The 20,729-nt window shown below is 46.6% G+C and overlaps 1 protein-coding gene across 2 annotated transcripts; it reads right to left on the bottom strand.

Moving 5' to 3' along the window:
* Positions 1-154: 154 nt before the first annotated feature.
* Positions 155-20,575, bottom strand: C1QTNF4 (C1q and TNF related 4). Of its 2 annotated transcripts, XM_069739849.1 has the most exons (3): positions 18,848-18,896; positions 18,223-18,371; positions 155-2,492 (listed from the first exon to the last, which is right to left on the bottom strand). In XM_069739849.1, the coding sequence occupies exon 3, from the start codon at positions 2,485-2,487 to the stop codon at positions 1,384-1,386; it is 1,104 nt and encodes a 367-aa protein (XP_069595950.1). In that variant the 5' UTR covers positions 2,488-2,492; positions 18,223-18,371; positions 18,848-18,896; the 3' UTR covers positions 155-1,383. The 2 variants fall into 2 exon arrangements, with proteins under 2 accessions (XP_069595950.1, XP_069595949.1); XM_069739848.1 differs by lacking the exon at positions 18,223-18,371 and having other exon boundaries at positions 18,848-20,575.
* Positions 20,576-20,729: the final 154 nt, after the last annotated feature.

The raw sequence follows: 20,729 nt of genomic DNA, 5'->3' as shown, positions 1-20,729 counted from the left end.
TGCCGCCTGCTGGTGAAATACAAGGGCTCATTAGCAGGTTTAATTAACTGCTGGCATCAGGAGCGATGGTTCCCACAGGACGCATCTCCATGAAATCACTCCTATTTGCATAAACATACTCCATTAATGACATTTAGAATTGCCAAAACACATGGGAAATAGAAAATGATTTTATTCCCCTCTTATCGCCGCCTGGTAGTGTAACGTACGGCACGTTCTGCGTGGCTTCTGTGTATCTTACACTGTCTTATGTCGGTCGGAGCGGCCTCCTCCTGCATACACTCCTTACACTACGGACACGGGGAAGTTCCCCACTCCACTTATGCACTACACAGATCTAGAACATGCCCACCGACACTTGGATGAGCGGTGAATGACAACTCTATGAATGGAGACACAGACCGATGTCACTGGTCCTATCAATAGATGATCACAAGTGGAGGGGATTTAAGAAGTAGCTCCATAAAAATAGTGGAAATGTAGATGCAACTGCATTTAAAATTAGACCTGTCACTAAGTCAAGTGTCCAGCTCTTATTTTCTTCCCGCTGCTCCACTAATTATTCTATTTTTTGTTTTTCTAAAATCCGTCATATGGTGTCAGAGATATGAGCCATTTTTGTTCATGGCCTTTTTTTTTTTTATTTTTATGGTCTTTACTAAGGAGGCGTGGCTCATGGCTTAATTATGCAGAGCAGCCTAAAGACACGCCCCAGAGGATCCCGTGAGCTACGTCTGCTTCATAAAGACCATAAAAATTAGCACTACATAAAACGGCTAATATCTATGGAACCATATGCTGAATAAAAAAAAATAATCAGGACAGCTGGGATAAAATAAGAGTAAAATCTCGTCACACTTGATCTAGTGCCTGGTCCTCTTAAAAGGAATATTCACAGTGTTTCACCAATCGTCAAGATCAACACTTTCCTCCTATTATATGAGAGGAGGTACTTTTGTGTTTGCTGGACGTGCGACATTTGAGCAAGAGGAGTCCTAAATGGATAAAACTTTTCACTGGCCTATTATATTGGCTTTTTTAGCCCAAATCTAGTAATTTGGAAGTCCAGTTTCATTCACGTCAATGCTCTGAAACTAGCGGATATATTTTACATTTGAGCATGGTGTCTCTTATATTTGATGCTCTAAGACTGCATACAATCTAATGGTCAATGTTCAAGAAATTCTGGGTGCCGTATGCATTAGGAGGCGCTATCTATGACACAATGAGCAATGGTACAAACATAACTAAAATCAGTGAGAAGATAATACAAACATGTGCCTAATGTCTCAGTTGCACCATATGTGCTTAGACCACCTATATAATCCACCTTTATATACTAGTAATAGTCTGGCATTGTCACTGTACCCATTACAGTACCCTTCAAATCTTTGTAATAATTTCTGGTTTGGAGTTTGTTTCCATGTGTTGCTTGTATGTTATCTCCGGATATACCAGAAAGCCTGTGAAAGTAATGTATTTTCCATGATTACTGTAGACTCCGTAGCCTTCATGTCCATGGCTGTATAGCCATACTGTGTCTCCCGGTTGTAGTGATAGCATCACGCTTTGACTCTGCATTTCACGTTTTTTTGAGAGGCTGTCATCGTAAATCATTGCCTGAACCTCGTTCTTGTTCTTCATCAGCTTGACGGACATGGTTTTATAAGGCATTTTCCCTATAGTAAAGGAAAAATAATACGCTCCAGGTATCCGACAGTGAAACTCACCAGATGAAAGGTTAAAGTCCTTCCCGATGTTAACAAATTCAGTGTCAAAAGTGATTGGTTGATGTAGGATCTTCTTGTCCTCGGACCCAACAAGACTTTCAGTTCGGGCCACGGAGAAAGCAGACCGAGGGTCCGTGTTCATGTGTTGGTGGTCGCTTACAATGTACTTTTTGTAGACCTCATTTTGTTCTGAGGACCCTTCTGTAGATGTGATTACATTTTGAGAGCTTTGAAGTTTATAGGATTCACTGCCGGTCTGGAAATAATAGGATGTATCGGGGTAGATCAAGTAACCATTGAAGGTGGTATAAGGTCCCACATTACTGTACAGGGCGTACTTTGCATCTCCATGAAGGCGAAGCCAAGCCGTGTCTCCATAGTCCAGCTGCAACATGGCGCTCTGACTCGCGACCTTTCTTTCTTTGTGGTGATGCTCGTCGTAGATGATGACCTGAACTTCATTCTTATTCTTCATCAGCATGACTGACAGGTTCTTCTTGGGAAACTTTCCAATGGTAAAGGAAAAATAATAAGCTCCAGGGATGCGACATCTGAAAATCCCAGACTTGGGGTCAAAGTCACCTCCGATATTGACATAGACTTTGTCAAACGTGATGACCATTTCGGGACCCCCTTCCATACTGGTTGTTCGAGCAACAGAAAATGCTGAACGATAATCTGTACCGAGGACCACCGGAGCAAAGAGAAGGAGATGAACGCATGCTCCAACAAGGGCTGAAATACTGGAAGCAGACATCCTGCCTGAAGAAAGACAAAAAACATGACATTATTCTCCAACCCCTAAACAGATGAAGACATCAAGAAATCCCTGATGGTCCTATGAGTACAGTTAATTTTGCATACAGTACTTGTTAATAGTTAATCCCTTCACTGCCCACACCCAGGGTTGTGCAGTCTGAGTTGCAGTCTACTGACTCTTAAAATATATAATACATTGGGTTCAGTAGTTCAGTGCAAGATGTGCTGTAAATTTGGGGAAGGTTATGAAAAGTCCTATAAATGGCTGTTCTGTAACTGATCTAAGGATCTCGGCTTTTAGCTGAGATGAATCTGTGCTGCACTTTATGTTCATGCTCGGTAGTGACCAGTTCTGTGGAGTCAGAGTTGTGTAGTCATGGAAATTGAGGAGTAAGAGTCAGAGGTTTGGCTTACCGACTCCACAGCCTTGCCTAGACCACCAGGCATGTTGTAAACTCATTACCTGCCCTAGATCAACAGTGATATTATAAACTCACTGCCCAAGACCACCTATATAATCCAGCTTTACATACTACTCATAGTCTTGCATTGCCGCCAGACCCATTACGGCAGGGGTCCCCAACTCCAGTCCTCAAGGCCCACCAACAGGTCATGTTTTCAGGATTTCCTTAGTCTTGCCCAGGTAATAATTGCATCACCTGTGCAATGCAAAGGAAATCCTGAAAACATGACCTGTTGGTGGGCCTTGAGGACTGGAGTTGGGGACCCCTGCATTACGGTACCCTTCCCATTTTTGTAATAATTTCTGCTTTGGAGCTTGTTTCCATGTGTTGATTTATATCTCTGAGTAAACCAGAAAGCCTGTAAAAGTAATGTATTTTCCATGATTACTGTAGACCCAGTAGTCTTCATGTCCATTTCTATATAGCCACTCTGTGTCTCCTGGTTGTAGTGACCACCAGGCATATTATAAGGTTATTCACTGCCCTAGACCACCATGTATGTTATAAACTCACTGCCCTAGACCACCAGGGATGTTACCCTCATAGTTTTTTGCAGAGATAACATAATTTATCATTTCTTTGATATGTAAGTTGCTGCTTTGTCCTCAGTGTTTTTACATTCTATTCATGTAAGCGGCTGCTCCTTTTTTTCCCGGCTCCTGATTTTATGCAGTTTTCTTCCTAACTCATTAATTCGTGTTGAGATTATGAATGTGTTCCCGGTATTTTGAGTCATCTGATCAAAGGCATCAGATCACACATGCGGTGTCGGCGGCAGCAGCGAGCCAGGGGGGAGGAGAACAGTGTCACCAAGGCAACAAGAAGAATGGCGGACCCTCCGGCTATAGGAGAGGAGCCAAGAAAATCTATTGGGGGCTGCAGGGAGAACAAGTCCGGCAGTCATCGCTCAGCCGGGATCCTCTTACATATCCGGACAATGAAGGAGAATCGCGTCTATTGAGGGATCGGCGGCGACATCTCAGCGCGGCTCCACGCGGCGGATCACCATCAGAGGACGGGAAAGTTCAGGAGATGAGAAGTTTGGAAACAAATGATACTGAATGTTCCGTGTGAGATACGAGCCGGAGAGGACGAAGCGGCCCCTGATACAGAACATATACAGGGGCCCGGCGACGCTCAGCAAGCCTGAAAACTTACATGAACACAAGGGGAAGGGGTCCCGGCAGGTTATAGAGCGACTGTCATTTTAAGGATTTTTTTCCCCCCATAAATCAATAGTTCATGTAAAAAGAATAAGAAACTTTGTAATATATCTGAGAATAAAAATCTGCTTCTTTCTCCACCTGGACTGAGCTTTTATTCTCAAAATTCTCAGTTCTCAGGTAAAATCTGTCTTTACTGAATACAGACGTTCCCAGTAGTGAGACAGGACATGACAGTTGGTGCTTATAACGTTCTATGGAAAATGTAACTATATCTGGAGAATATACTGAAGAATATATGTTGTTCCTCCCCTTTATGTATCTGCCTCTAGCTCCTCCCCTTTATGTATTTGCCTCTAGTTCCTCCCTGTCTGCTTCTAGCTCCTCCCTTTATGTATCTGCCTCTAGCTCCTCCCCTTTATATATCTGCCTCTAGCTCCTCCCTTTATGTATCTGCCTCTAGCTCCTCCCCTTTATGTATCTGCCTCTAGCTCCTCCCTTTATGTATCTGCCTCTAGCTCCTCTCCTTTATGTATTTGCCTCTAGTTCCTCCCTGTCTGCTTCTAGCTCCTCCCTTTATGTATCTGCATCTAGCTCCTCCCCTTTATATATCTGCCTCTAGCTCCTCCCTTAATGTATCTGCCTCTAGCTCCTCCCTTTATGTATCTGCCTCTAGCTCCTCCCCTTTATATATCTGCCTCTAGCTCCTCCCTTTATGTATCTGCCTCTAGCTCCTCCCCTTTATGTATCTGCCTCTAGCTCCTCCCTTTATGTATCTGCCTCTAGCTCCTCTCCTTTATGTATTTGCCTCTAGTTCCTCCCTGTCTGCTTCTAGCTCCTCCCTTTATATATCTGCCTCTAGCTCCTCCCTTTATGTATCTGCTTCTAGCTCCTCCCTTTATGTATCTGCCTCTAGCTCCTCCCTTTATGTATCTGCCTCTAGCTCCTCTCCTTTATGTATTTGCCTCTAGTTCCTCCCTGTCTGCTTCTAGCTCCTCCCTTTATATATCTGCCTCTAGCTCCTCCCTTTATGTATCTGCTTCTAGCTCCTCCCTTTATGTATCTGCCTCTAGCTCCTCCCCTTTATGTGTCTGCCTCTAGCTCCTCCCCTTTATATATCTGCCTCTAGCTCCTCCCCTGTCTTCTAGCTCCTCCCTTTATGCATCTGCCTCTAGCTCCTCCTCCTGGGTCTGCCTCTAGCTCCACCCCTTTATGTACCTGCCTTTATCTCCTCCATTCTCCCCCATGTATCTCCCTCTAGCTCTTGATGCCTCTATGGAGTATTATAAGCACCAACTGTCATCTCTTTTCTCAGTAATGAGAAGATCTGTCTTCACTATGGGCAGCTTTCACTCATAAAATGAAAGATCAGTCCTGACCAGAAGGAAGCAGATTTCTCTGATAAGATTTATTACAAAGTGTCTTATCTTCATGTTACTATTGATTTCTGAAATAAAAATTAAAAGGACAATTGGTCTTTGTCATTCCACTCTTCCTCCACCAGGGGGAGCACAGTAGAAATGAAATTACTGCAGAGTTCAATAGGAGCTGTGTACGTTCCTGTGCAGTGAGCGCCCCCTAGTGGAAGACGCAATCATCCACAAATGTATTATTTGTTCAATGGTTGTGCACACTAGGGAAACTAGGGATTTGGATTTTAGCATTAAAGGGAACCTGTCACCTGAATTTGGCAGGACTGGTTTTCGGTCATATGGGCGGAGTTTTCGGGTGCTGATTCACCCTTTCCTTACCCGCTGGCTGCAATATTGGATTGAAGTTCATTCTGTGACCTTTGGCTCCATTACTCCTGGCCCCCAGACCTTTGGCCCCATTACTCCTGGCTCCTGGTCCATTGGCCCCATTACTTCTGCCCCCTGGACTGTTGGCCCCATTACTCCTGGCTCCCAATCCGTTGGCCCCATTACTCCTGGCCTCTAAACCGTTGGACCCATTACTCTTGGCCCCGCAGCGTTACCCCCATTACTCTTGGCCCCCGCATTGTTGGCCCCATTACTCCTGGCCCCACAGTGTTACCCCCATTTCTCCTGGCCTGGTGCCTGGAGCGTGGCCTGCATCCCCCATCTGACCCCGGAGTCGCACATTGTTAGGGCTGACTGTGCAGATTTGAGATTTATCTCTTTACCATAATGGAGACTATGAGAACATCCACACAAATATTCTGAATTTTACAGATGCACGATTTTGAGTTTCTTGCAGTTGTCATGAACTGAGATTTTACATTTCCTTCAACGTGGACAAATACGTGAATTTCATAATTTACTCGGGTTCAAATACTGGAAACTTCTACGGCCTGAATATATGAGGGTTGTAAATCCGCGCTCGGTGCGTACACGGCTACGATTCCTCTGAATCTGCAACGCTTAAAAAATGGATATACACTGTGCAGAATTATTAGGCAAGTTGTATTCTGATCACATGACACTTTATACTTGTTGTCCTCCTCCAAGCTGTTCAGGCTGAGAGCCAACTACCAATGCAGTAAATCCGGTGATTGCATCTCTGTAATGAGGAGGGGTGTTGTCTAATGACATCAGAACCCTATATGAGGTGTGCTTAATTATTAGGCAACTTCCTTTCCTTTTCCAAAATGGGTCAGAAGAGAGATTTGACGGCTCTGAAAAGTCCACAATTTTGAGATGTCTGCAGAGGGAGCAGCAGTCTGGAAATTGCCAAACTTTTGAAGCGTGATCACCGAACAATCAAACGTTTCATGGCAAATAGCCAACAGGGTCGCAAAAATCGTATTGGGCAAAAATGGCGCAAAATAACTGCCCATGAATTGTGGAAAATCAAGCGTGAAGCTGCCAAGATGCCATTTGCCACCAGTTTTGCCATATTTCAGAGCTGCAACGTTACTGGAGTAACAAAAAACACAAGGTGTGCGATACTCAGAGACATGGCCAAGGTAAGGAAGGCTGAAAAACGAGAAACATAAGATAAAACGTCAAGACTGGGCCAAGAAATATCTGAAGACTGACTTCTCACAGGTTTTCTGGACTGATGAGATGAGAGTGACTCTTGATGGGCCGGATGGACGGGCCGGAGGCTGGATCAGTAAAGGGCAGAGAGCTCCACTCCGACTCAGACCCAGCAAGGTGGAGGTGGGGGACTGGTATGGGCTGGGATCATCAAAGATGGACTTGTGGGATCTTTTCAGGTTGAGGATGGAGTGAAGCTCAACTCCCAGACCTACTGCCAGTTTCTGGAAGACTTCTTCAAGCAGTGGTCCAGGAAGAAGTCGGTATCGGTCAAGAAAAACATGATTTTCATGCAGGACAATGCTCCATCACAGCCTCCAACTACTCCACAGCGTGGCTGGCCAGTAAAGGTCTCAAAGAAGAACAAATAATGACATGGCCCCTTGTTCACCTGATCTGAACCCCATAGAGAACCTGTGGTCCCTCATAAAATGTGAGATCTACAGGGAGGGAGCACAGTCCACCTCTCGGAGCAGTGTCTGGAGGCTGTGGTGGCCGCTGCACACAATGTTGGTAGTAAACAGATCAAGCAACTGACAGAATCTATGGATGGAGGCTGCCGAGCGTCATCAGAAAGAAAGGGGGCTATTAGTGATGAGCGAATGTACTCGTTACTCGAGATTTCCAGAGCACGCTCGGGGGTCCTCCGAGTATTTTTTAGTGCTCGGAGATTTACCTGGTGAAAATAAACAAGTGAGATGGGAATATATTTGGTTTTTATTAAGTTGCCTAATAATTCTGCACAGTAATAGTTACCTGCACAAACATCCTTCTAAGAGCCAAATCTAAAATACCCCACTGCAACTTACTCAAATATCAAAGCTTAATATTTTTGGATTTTGGGTTGATTGATAAAATAATTGTTGATCAATAATAAAAATAATCCTCTAAAATACAACTTGCCTAATAATTCTGCGCACAGTGTAGTTGCATCAACAAATTAGAAGCAAATATCTTAAAGGGAGTCTGTCCCCCCAAAATGGCAATTAGGTGGCATGTACAGTCACATATAGGACTTAAAAATCACGCCTGTACTATAGATTTTACTACTTTTGTTCTGAAAAAAATAAATTATTTAATACCTAAATCAGGGCTCGTCGCTGCACCTTTGTCGTGGCCAAGGCCTCAGTGCACTGCTTCCCCCCCCCCCTCAATTAACATGGGGTGCACTGCCCTTTAGCTTGTTTGTCGGCTGACTGCACTCACTTGCCCAGAGGGACCAAGCTTGAGCAGTGACACTCTGAGCACAGAGGCGCACTGTCAGTACAGGCACGCTCTCCTTCCTCACTCCTGTCTGTAGCAGCCGCTTGTTAATAATTTATAACATTTAGCTTAGCAGATCCACTAGCCGAGCTCTCTGGATGCAGGGTCTTACATTTTAATAGTGGCTGTATTATCCGACATTTAGAGCGCTCCATCTAGTGGTGGCCGTATATAAATCTGTATGTAGTGAGCTCCTCCTAGTGGTGGCTGTATTATCCGACATTTAGAGCGCTCCATCTAGTGGTGGCCGTATATAAATCTGTATGTAGTGAGCTCCTCCTAGTGGTGGCTGTATACATCTGTATGTAGTGAGCTCCCCCTAGTGGTGACTGTATAAATCTGTGTGTAGTGAGCTCCTCCTAGTGGTGGTTGTATAAATCTGTGTGTAGTGAGCTCCCCCTAGTGATGATTGTATACATCTGTATGTAGTGAGCTCCCCCTAGTGGTGTCTGTATACATCTGTATGTAATGAGCTCCCCCTAGTGGTGTCTGTATACATCTGTATGTAGTGAGCTCCCCCTAGTGATGATTGTATACGTCTGTATGTAGTGAGCTCCCCCTAGTGGTGTCTGTATACATCTGTATGTAGTGAGCTCCCCCTAGTGGTGACAGTATAAATCTATATGTAGTGAGCTCCATCTAGTGGTGGCCGTATATAAATCTGTATGCAGTGATCTCCACCTAGTGGTGTCTGTATAAATCTGTATGTAGTGAGCTCCCCCTAGTGGTGACTGTATAAATCTGTGTGTAGTGAGCTCCTCCTAGTGGTGGTTGTATAAATCTGTATGTAGTGAGCTCCCCCTAGTGGTGGCCGTATATAAATCTGTATGCAGTGATCTCCGCCTAGTGGTGTCTGTATACATCTGTATGTAGTGAGCTCCCCCTAGTGATGATTGTATAAATCTGGATGTAGTGATCTCCGACTAGTGGTGTCTGTATACATCTGTATGTAGTGAGCTCCATCTAGTGGTGACTGTATATATCTGTATGTAGTGAGCTCCCCTAGTGGTGGCTGTATAAATCTGTATGTAGTGAGCTCCTCCTAGTGATGATTGTATACATCTGTATGTAGTGAGCTCCCCCTAGTGGTGACTGTATAAATCTGTATGTAGTGAGCTCCATCTAGTGGTGGCCGTATATAAATCTGTATGTAGTGAGCTCCCCCTAGTGGTGTCTGTATACATCTGTATGTAGTGAGCTCCCCCTAGTGGTGACAATATAAATCTATATGTAGTGAGCTCCCCCTAGTGGTGGCCGTATATAAATCTGTATGTGGTGAGCTCCTCCTAGTGGTGACTGTATAAATCTGTATGTAGTGAGCTCCCCCTAGTGGTGACTGTATATATCTGTATGCAGTGAGCTCCCTCTAGTGGTGGCTGTATAAATCTGTATATGGTTAGCGCCTCCTAGTGGTGTCTGTATACATCTGTATGTAGTGAGCTCCCCCTAGTGGTGACTGTATAAATCTGTATGTAGTGAGCTCCCCCTAGTGGTGACTGTATAAATCTGTATGTAGTGAGCTCCCCCTAGTGGTGGCCGTATATAAATCTGTATGTGGTGAGCTCCTCCTAGTGGTGACTGTATAAATCTGTATGTAGTGATCTCCTCCTAGTGGTGTCTGTATACATCTGTATGTAGTGAGCTCCCCCTAGTGATGATTGTATACATCTGTATGTAGTGAGCTCCCCCTAGTGGTGACAGTATAAATCTATATGTAGTGAGCTCCATCTAGTGGTGGCCGTATATAAATCTGTATGCAGTGATCTCTGCCTAGTGGTGTCTGTATAAATCTGTATGTAGTGAGCTCCCCCTAGTGGTGACTGTATATATCTGTATGCAGTGAGCTCCCTCTAGTGGTGGCTGTATAAATATGTATGTAGTGAGCTCCCCCTAGTGGTGGCTGTATAAATCTGTATGTAGTGAGCTCCCTCTAGTGGTGGCTGTATAAATCTGTATGTAGTGAGCTCCCCCTAGTGGTGACTGTATAAATCTGTATGTAGTGAGCTCCCCCTAGTGGTGACGTCAGGTATGTAGAATTTTATCATTTTAATTCTATCTCTGCAGTGAATTTGGAGCAGTGTATTTGAAAACGGGAGCTTTGACCAATGTAAAGATGCATTATAATAGTAATTATTTTTGGGGTAGGGCCCATTCTTTTTCATTTTATTCTGGGCCTTATGACGATGTCTGTGTTCATCCACGGCCCGATATATTTGTATTATAGATGGTATTTCCATCATTGTTCATTTTCCGTGGCAGGGAAGAAAACTGAGACTTGTAGTCCGCCATGAGCTTCATCTCTACAGGGGTTTTATAATCTCCTGCTCCCGGCTGAGTATATTAAGCTCTTTTCATGTTGCAGAATCAGCAGGTCAGGCATGAATCCTGTATCCACATCACAAGGTCCACGTTGTCATGTGTTTCCCCCGCCGAGACCATCAGCGCTTGTGATCAATTGCGGCTGGATGGTGTTTGTTTGGCGGAGATAGTAAAGCCGCCATCTCGGCCGTCTACCTGCACTAATGAGCGCGGATCACTGAGCAGCCAGGAGTAGAACACCCGCACCTCCTACATAGCGGAGAAGTGGACCAGCAGCAACGCGTGAGAATCCCGAATATTCTACAGCGGGAAAGATCTATTCACTGGTATCTACGATGTCACAGATCAAAATCATCAAATGGAGCCAATAAAATATGCAGAACCCAGAATGGTATAAACTCACCCAGAAGTTTCTATGTGTACAGGGAGCTCCCCCTAGTGGTGACTGCAGACAGGATCTTATGTATCTCTGTATACAGGGAGCTCCCCCTAGTGGTGGCTGCAGACAGGGTGTTATCATGTATCTCTGTATACAGGGAGCTCCCCCTAGTGGTGACTGCAGACAGGATCTTATCATGTATCTCTGTATACAGGGAGCTCCCCCTAGTGGTGGCTGCAGACAGGATCTTATCATGTATCTCTGTATACAGGGAGCTCCCCCTAGTGGTGGCTGCAGACAGGATCTTATCATATATCTCTGTATATAGGGAGCTCCCCCTAGTGGTGGCTGCAGACAAGATCTTATCATATATCTCTGTATATAGGGAGCTCCCCCTAGTGGTGACTGCAGACAGGATCTTATGTATCTCTGTATACAGGGAGCTCCCCCTAGTGGTGGCTGCAGACAGGATCTTATCATGTATCTCTGTATACAGGGAGCTCCCCCTAGTGGTGGCTGCAGACAGGATCTTATCATGTATCTCTGTATACAGGGAGCTCCCCCTAGTGGTGGCTGCAGACAGGATCTTATCATGTAGCTCTGTATACAGGGAGCTCCCCCTAGTGGTGGCTGCAGACAGGATCTTATCATGTAGCTCTGTATACAGGGAGCTCCCCCTAGTGGTGGCTGCAGACAGGATCTTATCATGTATCTCTGTATACAGGGAGCTCCCCCTGGTGGTGGATGCAGACAGGATCTTATCATGTATCTCTGAATACATGGAGCTCCTCCTAGTGGTGGCTGCAGACAGGATCTTATCATGTATCTCTGTATACAGGGAGCTCCCCCTAGTGGTGGCTGCAGACAGGATCTTATCATGTATCTCTGTATACAGTGAGCTCCCCCTAGTGGTGGCTGCAGACAGGATCTTATCATGTATCTCTGTATACAGGGAGCTCCCCCTAGTGGTGGCTGCAGACAGGATCTTATCATGTATCTCTGTATACAGGGAGCTCCCCCTAGTGGTGGCTGCAGACAGGATCTTATGTGTCTCTGTATACAGGGAGCTCCTCCTAGTGGTGACTGCAGACAGGATCTTATCATGTATCTCTGTATACAGGGAGCTCCCCCTAGTGGTGGCTGCAGACAGGATCCTATGTATCTCTGTATACAGGGAGCTCCCCCTAGTGGTGGCTGCAGACAGGATCTTATCATGTATCTCTGTATACAGGGAGCTCCCCCTAGTGGTGGCTGCAGACAGGATCTTATCATGTATCTCTGTATACAGGGAGCTCCCCCTAGTGGTGGCTGCAGACAGGATCTTATCATGTAGCTCTGTATACAGGGAGCTCCCCCTAGTGGTGGCTGCAGACAGGATCTTATCATGTAGCTCTGTATACAGGGAGCTCCCCCTAGTGGTGGCTGCAGACAGGATCTTATCATGTATCTCTGTATACAGGGAGCTCCCCCTGGTGGTGGATGCAGACAGGATCTTATCATGTATCTCTGAATACATGGAGCTCCTCCTAGTGGTGGCTGCAGACAGGATCTTATCATGTATCTCTGTATACAGGGAGCTCCCCCTAGTGGTGGCTGCAGACAGGATCTTATGTATCTCTGTATACAGGGAGCTCCCCCTAGTGGTGACTGCAGACAGGATCTTATCATGTATCTCTGTATACAGGGAGCTCCCCCTAGTGGTGGCTGCAGACAGGATCTTATCATGTATCTCTGTATACAGGGAGCTCCCCCTAGTGGTGGCTGCAGACAGGATCTTATCATGTATCTCTGTATACAGGGAGCTCCCCCTAGTGGTGGCTGCAGACAGGATCTTATCATGTAGCTCTGTATACAGGGAGCTCCCCCTAGTGGTGGCTGCAGACAGGATCTTATCATGTAGCTCTGTATACAGGGAGCTCCCCCTAGTGGTGGCTGCAGACAGGATCTTATCATGTATCTCTGTATACAGGGAGCTCCCACTGGTGGTGGATGCAGACAGGATCTTATCATGTATCTCTGAATACATGGAGCTCCTCCTAGTGGTGGCTGCAGACAGGATCTTATCATGTATCTCTGTATACAGGGAGCTCCCCCTAGTGGTGGCTGCAGACAGGATCTTATCATGTATCTCTGTATACAGTGAGCTCCCCCTAGTGGTGGCTGCAGACAGGATCTTATCATGTATCTCTGTATACAGGGAGCTCCCCCTAGTGGTGGCTGCAGACAGGATCTTATGTGTCTCTGTATACAGGGAGCTCCTCCTAGTGGTGACTGCAGACAGGATCTTATCATGTATCTCTGTATACAGGGAGCTCCCCCTAGTGGTGGCTGCAGACAGGATCCTATGTATCTCTGTATACAGGGAGCTCCCCCTAGTGGTGGCTGCAGACAGGATCTTATCATGTATCTCTGTATACAGGGAGCTCCCCCTAGTGGTGGCTGCAGACAGGATCTTATCATGTATCTCTGTATACAGGGAGCTCCCCCTAGTGGTGGCTGCAGACAGGATCTTATCATGTAGCTCTGTATACAGGGAGCTCCCCCTAGTGGTGGCTGCAGACAGGATCTTATCATGTAGCTCTGTATACAGGGAGCTCCCCCTAGTGGTGGCTGCAGACAGGATCTTATCATGTATCTCTGTATACAGGGAGCTCCCCCTGGTGGTGGATGCAGACAGGATCTTATCATGTATCTCTGAATACATGGAGCTCCTCCTAGTGGTGGCTGCAGACAGGATCTTATCATGTATCTCTGTATACAGGGAGCTCCCCCTAGTGGTGGCTGCAGACAGGATCTTATCATGTATCTCTGTATACAGGGAGCTCCCCCTAGTGGTGGCTGCAGACAGGATCTTATCATGTATCTCTGTATACAGTGAGCTCCCCCTAGTGGTGGCTGCAGACAGGATCTTATGTGTCTCTGTATACAGGGAGCTCCTCCTAGTGGTGACTGCAGACAGGATCTTATGTGTCTCTGTATACAGGGAGCTCCTCCTAGTGGTGACTGCAGACAGGATCTTATCATGTATCTCTGTATACAGGGAGCTCCCCCTAGTGGTGGCTGCAGACAGAATCTTATCATGTATCTCTGTATATAGGGAGCTCCCCCTAGTGGTGGCTGCAGACAGAATCTTATCATGTATCTCTGTATACAGGGAGCTCCCCCTAGTGGTGGCTGCAGACAGAATCTTATCATGTATCTCTGTATACAGGGAGCTCCCCCTAGTGGTGGCTGCAGACAGGATATTATCATGTATCTGTATACAGGGAGCTCCCCCTAGTGGTGGCTGCAGACAGGATCTTATCATGTATCTCTGTATACAGGGAGCTCCTCCTAGTGGTGGCTGCAGACAGGATCCTATGTATCTCTGTATACAGGGAGATCCCCTTAGTGGTGACTGTAGACAGGATCTTATCATGTATCTCCGCATACAGGGAGATCCCCCTAGTGGTGGCTGCAGACAGGATCTTATCATGTATCTCTGTATACAGGGAGCTCCCCCTAGTGGTGACTGCAGACAGGATCTTATCATGTATCTCTGTATACAGGGAGCTCCCCCTAGTGGTGGCTGCAGACAGGATCTTATCATGTATCTCTGTATACAGGGAGCTCCCCCTAGTGGTGGCTGCAGACAGGATCTTATCACGTATCTCTGTATACAGGGAGCTCCTCCTAGTGGTGGCTGCAGACAGGATCTTATCATGTATCTCTATACAGGGAGCTCCCCCTAGTGGTGACTGCAGACAGAATCTTATCATGTATCTCTGTATACAGGGAGCTCCCCCTAGTGGTGGCTGCTGACAGGATCTTATCATGTATCTCTGTATACAGGGAGCTCCCCCTAGTGGTGGCTACAGACAGTATCTTATCATGTATCTCTGTATACAGGGAGCTCCTCCTAGTGGTGGCTGCAGACAGGATCTTATCATGTATCTCTGTATACAGGGAGCTCCCCCTAGTGGTGGCTGCCGGCAGGATCCTATGTATCTCTGTATACAGGGAGCTCCCCCTAGTGGTGACTGCAGACAGGATCTTATCATGTATCTCTGTATACAGGGAGCTCCCCCTAGTGGTGGCTGCAGACAGGATCTTATCATGTATCTCTGTATACAGGGAGCTCCCCCTAGTGGTGGCTGCAGACAGGATCTTATCATGTATCTCTGTATACAGGGAGCTCCCCCTAGTGGTGGCTGCAGACAGGATCTTATCATGTAGCTCTGTATACAGGGAGCTCCCCCTAGTGGTGGCTGCAGACAGGATCTTATCATGTAGCTCTGTATACAGGGAGCTCCCCCTAGTGGTGGCTGCAGACAGGATCTTATCATGTATCTCTGTATACAGGGAGCTCCCCCTGGTGGTGGATGCAGACAGGATCTTATCATGTATCTCTGAATACATGGAGCTCCTCCTAGTGGTGGCTGCAGACAGGATCTTATCATGTATCTCTGTATACAGGGAGCTCCCCCTAGTGGTGGCTGCAGACAGGATCTTATCATGTATCTCTGTATACAGGGAGCTCCCCCTAGTGGTGGCTGCAGACAGGATCTTATCATGTATCTCTGTATACAGTGAGCTCCCCCTAGTGGTGGCTGCAGACAGGATCTTATGTGTCTCTGTATACAGGGAGCTCCTCCTAGTGGTGACTGCAGACAGGATCTTATGTGTCTCTGTATACAGGGAGCTCCTCCTAGTGGTGACTGCAGACAGGATCTTATCATGTATCTCTGTATACAGGGAGCTCCCCCTAGTGGTGGCTGCAGACAGAATCTTATCATGTATCTCTGTATATAGGGAGCTCCCCCTAGTGGTGGCTGCAGACAGAATCTTATCATGTATCTCTGTATACAGGGAGCTCCCCCTAGTGGTGGCTGCAGACAGAATCTTATCATGTATCTCTGTATACAGGGAGCTCCCCCTAGTGGTGGCTGCAGACAGGATATTATCATGTATCTGTATACAGGGAGCTCCCCCTAGTGGTGGCTGCAGACAGGATCTTATCATGTATCTCTGTATACAGGGAGCTCCTCCTAGTGGTGGCTGCAGACAGGATCCTATGTATCTCTGTATACAGGGAGATCCCCTTAGTGGTGACTGTAGACAGGATCTTATCATGTATCTCCGCATACAGGGAGATCCCCCTAGTGGTGGCTGCAGACAGGATCTTATCATGTATCTCTGTATACAGGGAGCTCCCCCTAGTGGTGACTGCAGACAGGATCTTATCATGTATCTCTGTATACAGGGAGCTCCCCCTAGTGGTGGCTGCAGACAGGATCTTATCATGTATCTCTGTATACAGGGAGCTCCCCCTAGTGGTGGCTGCAGACAGGATCTTATCACGTATCTCTGTATACAGGGAGCTCCTCCTAGTGGTGGCTGCAGACAGGATCTTATCATGTATCTCTATACAGGGAGCTCCCCCTAGTGGTGACTGCAGACAGAATCTTATCATGTATCTCTGTATACAGGGAGCTCCCCCTAGTGGTGGCTGCTGACAGGATCTTATCATGTATCTCTGTATACAGGGAGCTCCCCCTAGTGGTGGCTACAGACAGTATCTTATCATGTATCTCTGTATACAGGGAGCTCCTCCTAGTGGTGGCTGCAGACAGGATCTTATCATGTATCTCTGTATACAGGGAGCTCCTCCTAGTGGTGGCTGCCGGCAGGATCCTATGTATCTCTGTATACAGGGAGCTCCCCCTAGTGGTGACTGCAGACAGGATCTTATCATGTATCTCTGTATACAGGGAGCTCCCCCTAGTGGTGGCTGCAGACAGGATCTTATCATGTATCTCTGTATACAGGGAGCTCCTCCTAGTGGTGGCTGCTGACAGGATCTTATCATGTATCTCTGTATACAGGGAGCTCCCCCTAGTGGTGGCTGCAGACAGGATCTTATCATGTATCTCTGTATATAGGGAGCTCCCCCTAGTGGTGGCTGCAGACAGGATCTTATCATGTATCTCTGTATACAGGGAGCTCCCCCTAGTGGTGGCTGCAGACAGGATCTTATGTATTTCTGTATACAGGGAGCTCCCCCTAGTGGTGGCTGCAGACAGGATCTTGTGTATTTCTGTATACAGGGAGCTCCCCCTAGTGGTGGCTGCAGACAGGATCTTGTGTATCTCCGCATACAGGGAGCTCCCCCTAGTGGTGACTGCAGACAGGATCTTATCATGTATCTCTGTATACAGGGAGCTCCCCCTAGTGGTGACTGCAGACAGGATCTTATCATATATCTCTGTATACAGGGAGCTCCCCCTAGTGGTGGCTGCAGACAGGATCTTATCATGTATCTCTGTATACAGGGAGCTCCCCCTAGTGGTGACTGCAGACAGGATCTTATCATGTATCTCTGTATACAGGGAGCTCCCCCTAGTGGTGACTGCAGACAGGATCTTATCATGTATCTCTGTATACAGGGAGCTCCCCCTAGTGGTGGCTGCAGACAGGATCTTATCATATATCTCTGTATACAGGGAGCTCCCTCTAGTGGTGACTGCAGACAGGATCTTATCATGTATCTCTGTATACAGGGAGCTCCCCCTAGTGGTGACTGCAGACAGGATCTTATCATGTATCTCTGTATACAGGGAGCTCCCCCTAGTGGTGGCTGCAGACAGGATCTTATGTGGATGCTCTTGCATTCACATTCTAACCTCTGTCCCCTGACCTGTGCTCTAACACCACACTGTTTTGTGTTAATCTGCAAACCTTTTTTCGTCCTGTGCTGCTCTTCTTGTTTCCCTCTCACGATTCTCCACCCTCTGTCATCCTCTTCTGATTCTCATTACCCTGTGCAGCTCAGTCATCCTGTGGCATCCTTCAGTGTGTCTTTTCATTCATCCGTGCAGCTCAGTACCGCCCTGCGCTGCACATAGTCACCCTGCGCTGCTCTCTGCGCCCCCGTCACCCCGCTCAGTGCCCCCCGTCACCCCGCTCAGTGCCCCCCGTCACCCCACTCTGCACCCCGTCATTCTGCTCCAGCTATTGGGAAACCTTAAGAAAGGACAGTTTGTTTTCTTCGTCATGAATTTTCCATAACTTTTATGCGTCATTTCCGATTTTTCTTGTCTCTGGATTTGTGCACACGGTTGGATCGGAGTCTATGGTTTTGCACAAGTCATGGTGCCAATTTATTACCTGTGATTTTACATAGGACTGCAGGTTCCACCTCCACAATGTGAACAATGTGTCCGCTGTTAGTTGGGACGTCGCGCTGCTGATTCCTTTTGTTCCGCAGCTTCCGACAGACGATGGCAGAGTTCTATTAGGGCCGATCACCTGCAGTCCTAGAACATAATCTCACATTGGGTTGTGCAGGACAATGACACCAAGTCCACCGCGTTCTGAGCTGCCGCACAGTGCGATATAGGGCGAGTGATCTGCAGGACGCGGCTGTAGATCGGATCTATTTAACCCTTTCCGCTATTTAAATGTCATAATGTAAAGACGCAGGAATTTATGCTGAAATAATCGGGGGGAAATCTCTGTAATGTCAGATGAGAGGTGACAGGTGGAAAACCAGCAGCGCAGGACAGCGACACAATGTCACATCTCTGTAAAGCGGGGGCAGGGAGGGTGAGACCTGGAGAGATGTAGGGACCCGGGCAGGATGGGCACCAGCCTCATGGTGCAGGTGCAGCAGACCCCCGTGATGCCTTCACGCGGCATCTTCATCTCTCTCCCCTCCCCCACTCCTTATCTTACCTGGTACCACCCGCAGCGCCCCCTCCATCCCTGCTGCCCCATCGCCCTCTTTACCTACCTGCTCCGCTGCCGCCTGTCACTTGTCTTTGCCTGGATCTCCACTTTACATGGAAGGAGGATTTGGTGCAGGGCTGTGGAGGGGGAGCGGGAGCTGGAGGGGGACAGCAAAGGGGGATGCACATGTGCAGAGCACAAAATCATGGACCGCTAATAAAGCGCCGGATTTACACAGATTCTCCAGTGGGTTTTGGGTTATGTTCTTTCTATTGGGAAAAAATAAGCAAAAACCCTAAAACTAAATGTGACAATTTCTATTTACAAATATGACACAATGTATCACAGTGAATATATGTGTATAGTCGTGGCTGGGATGTGCCACTATCTTGTGCTGGCACAAGGCCACGATCGTCGTCAGCAGTCGCGAGGGTGATGCCAGGCACAAATAAGGTATTATTAGTCCAGAAGAAGCAGCCTGAAAACTGGGGGCGACTCTACAGGAGGTCCACACACATGGAGATTTATTGTACTTCTGGGATTAATGTGCTCCAAGATAAGAAGATAAAGACCCTCGAAAAGCCCAAAATACACAAATTGCAGCTCAAAACTAGAGTAAAGCAAATTCTTCAAAATTTGGTTCCGATTACGATCAGCGGCAAATATTGTTTTGCAATATTCGCCATATGTCATTGGGAGTAGAAACTACTGAATATGTTTGGAACGGATCATCAAATATAAATTCGGCACAAATATGGAAAATTTAGATTCGGCAATCGATTCGCCAAACTTTTGAGTGTGTAGTGAGCTCCCCCTAGTGGTGGCTGTATAAATCTGTATGTAGTGAGCTCCTCCTAGTGGGGGCTGTATAAATCTATATATAGTGAGCGCCCCCTAGTGGTGACTGTATAATTCTGTATGTAGTGAGCTCCATTTAGAGGTGACTGTATAATCTGTATGTAGTGAGCTCCCTCTAGTGGTGGCTGTATAAATCTGTATGTAGTGAGCTCCCCCTAGTGGTGGCTGTATAAATCTGTATGTAGTGAGCTCCCTCTAGTGGTGGCTGTATAAATCTGTATGTAGTGAGCTCCCCCTAGTGGTGACTGTATAAATCTGTATGTAGTGAGCTCCCTCTAGTGGTGGCTGTATAAATCTGCATGTAGTGAGCTCCCTCTAGTGGTGGCTGTATAAATCTATATATAGTGAGCTCCCCCTAGTGGTGACTGTATAATTCTGTATGTAGTGAGCTCCATCTAGAGGTGACTGTATAAATCTGTATGTAGTGAGCTCCATCTAGAGGTGACTGTATAAATCTGTATGTAGTGAGCTCCCCCTAGTGGTGACTGTATAAATCTATATATAGTGAGCTCCCCCTAGTGGTGACTGTATAATTCTGTATGTAGTGAGCTCCATCTAGAGGTGACTGTATAAATCTGTATGTAGTGATCTCCTCCTAGTGGTGACAGTATAAATCTATATATAGTGAGCTCCCCTTAGTGGTGACAGTATAATTCTGTATGTAGTGAGCTCCATCTAGTGGTGACAGTATAATTCTGTATGTAGTGAGCTCCATCTAGTGGTGACTGTATAAATCTGTATGTAGTGAGCTCCATCTAGTGGTGACAGTATAAATCTGTATGTAGTGAGCTCCCTCTAGAGGTGGCTGTATAAATCTGTATGTAGTGAGCTCCCTCTAGTGGTGACTGTATAAATCTGTATGTAGTGAGCTCCATCTAGTGGTGACAGTATAAATCTGTATGTAGTGAGCTCCATCTAGTGGTGACTGTATAAATCTGTATGTAGTGAGCTCCTCTAGTGGTGTCTGTATAATTCTGTATGTAGTGAGCGCCATCTAGAGGTGACTGTATAATTCTGTATGTAGTGAGCTCCATCTAGAGGTGACTGTATAATTCTGTATGTAGTGAGCTCCATCTAGAGGTGACTGT

This window comes from Ranitomeya imitator, chromosome 9, assembly GCF_032444005.1.
Source record: "Ranitomeya imitator isolate aRanImi1 chromosome 9, aRanImi1.pri, whole genome shotgun sequence".
In the NCBI taxonomy this organism is placed as follows: Eukaryota; Metazoa; Chordata; class Amphibia; order Anura; family Dendrobatidae; genus Ranitomeya; species Ranitomeya imitator.
Note: the sequence above shows the minus strand (reverse complement) of the source record. Positions and strands in the feature narration are given on the sequence as shown.

What these genes read in the sequence shown, in the direction of transcription:
- C1QTNF4 (XM_069739848.1), bottom strand. Translation starts at nt 18,971, where the DNA reads ATGTGCATCCCCCTTTGCTGTCCCCCTCCAGCTCCCGCTCCCCCTCCA. An exon ending in GACAGGCGGCAGCGGAGCAG is followed by an intron (nt 2,493 to 18,847) that starts GTAGGTAAAGAG and finishes GTCTTTCTTCAG; the next exon opens with GCAGGATGTCTGCTTCCAGT.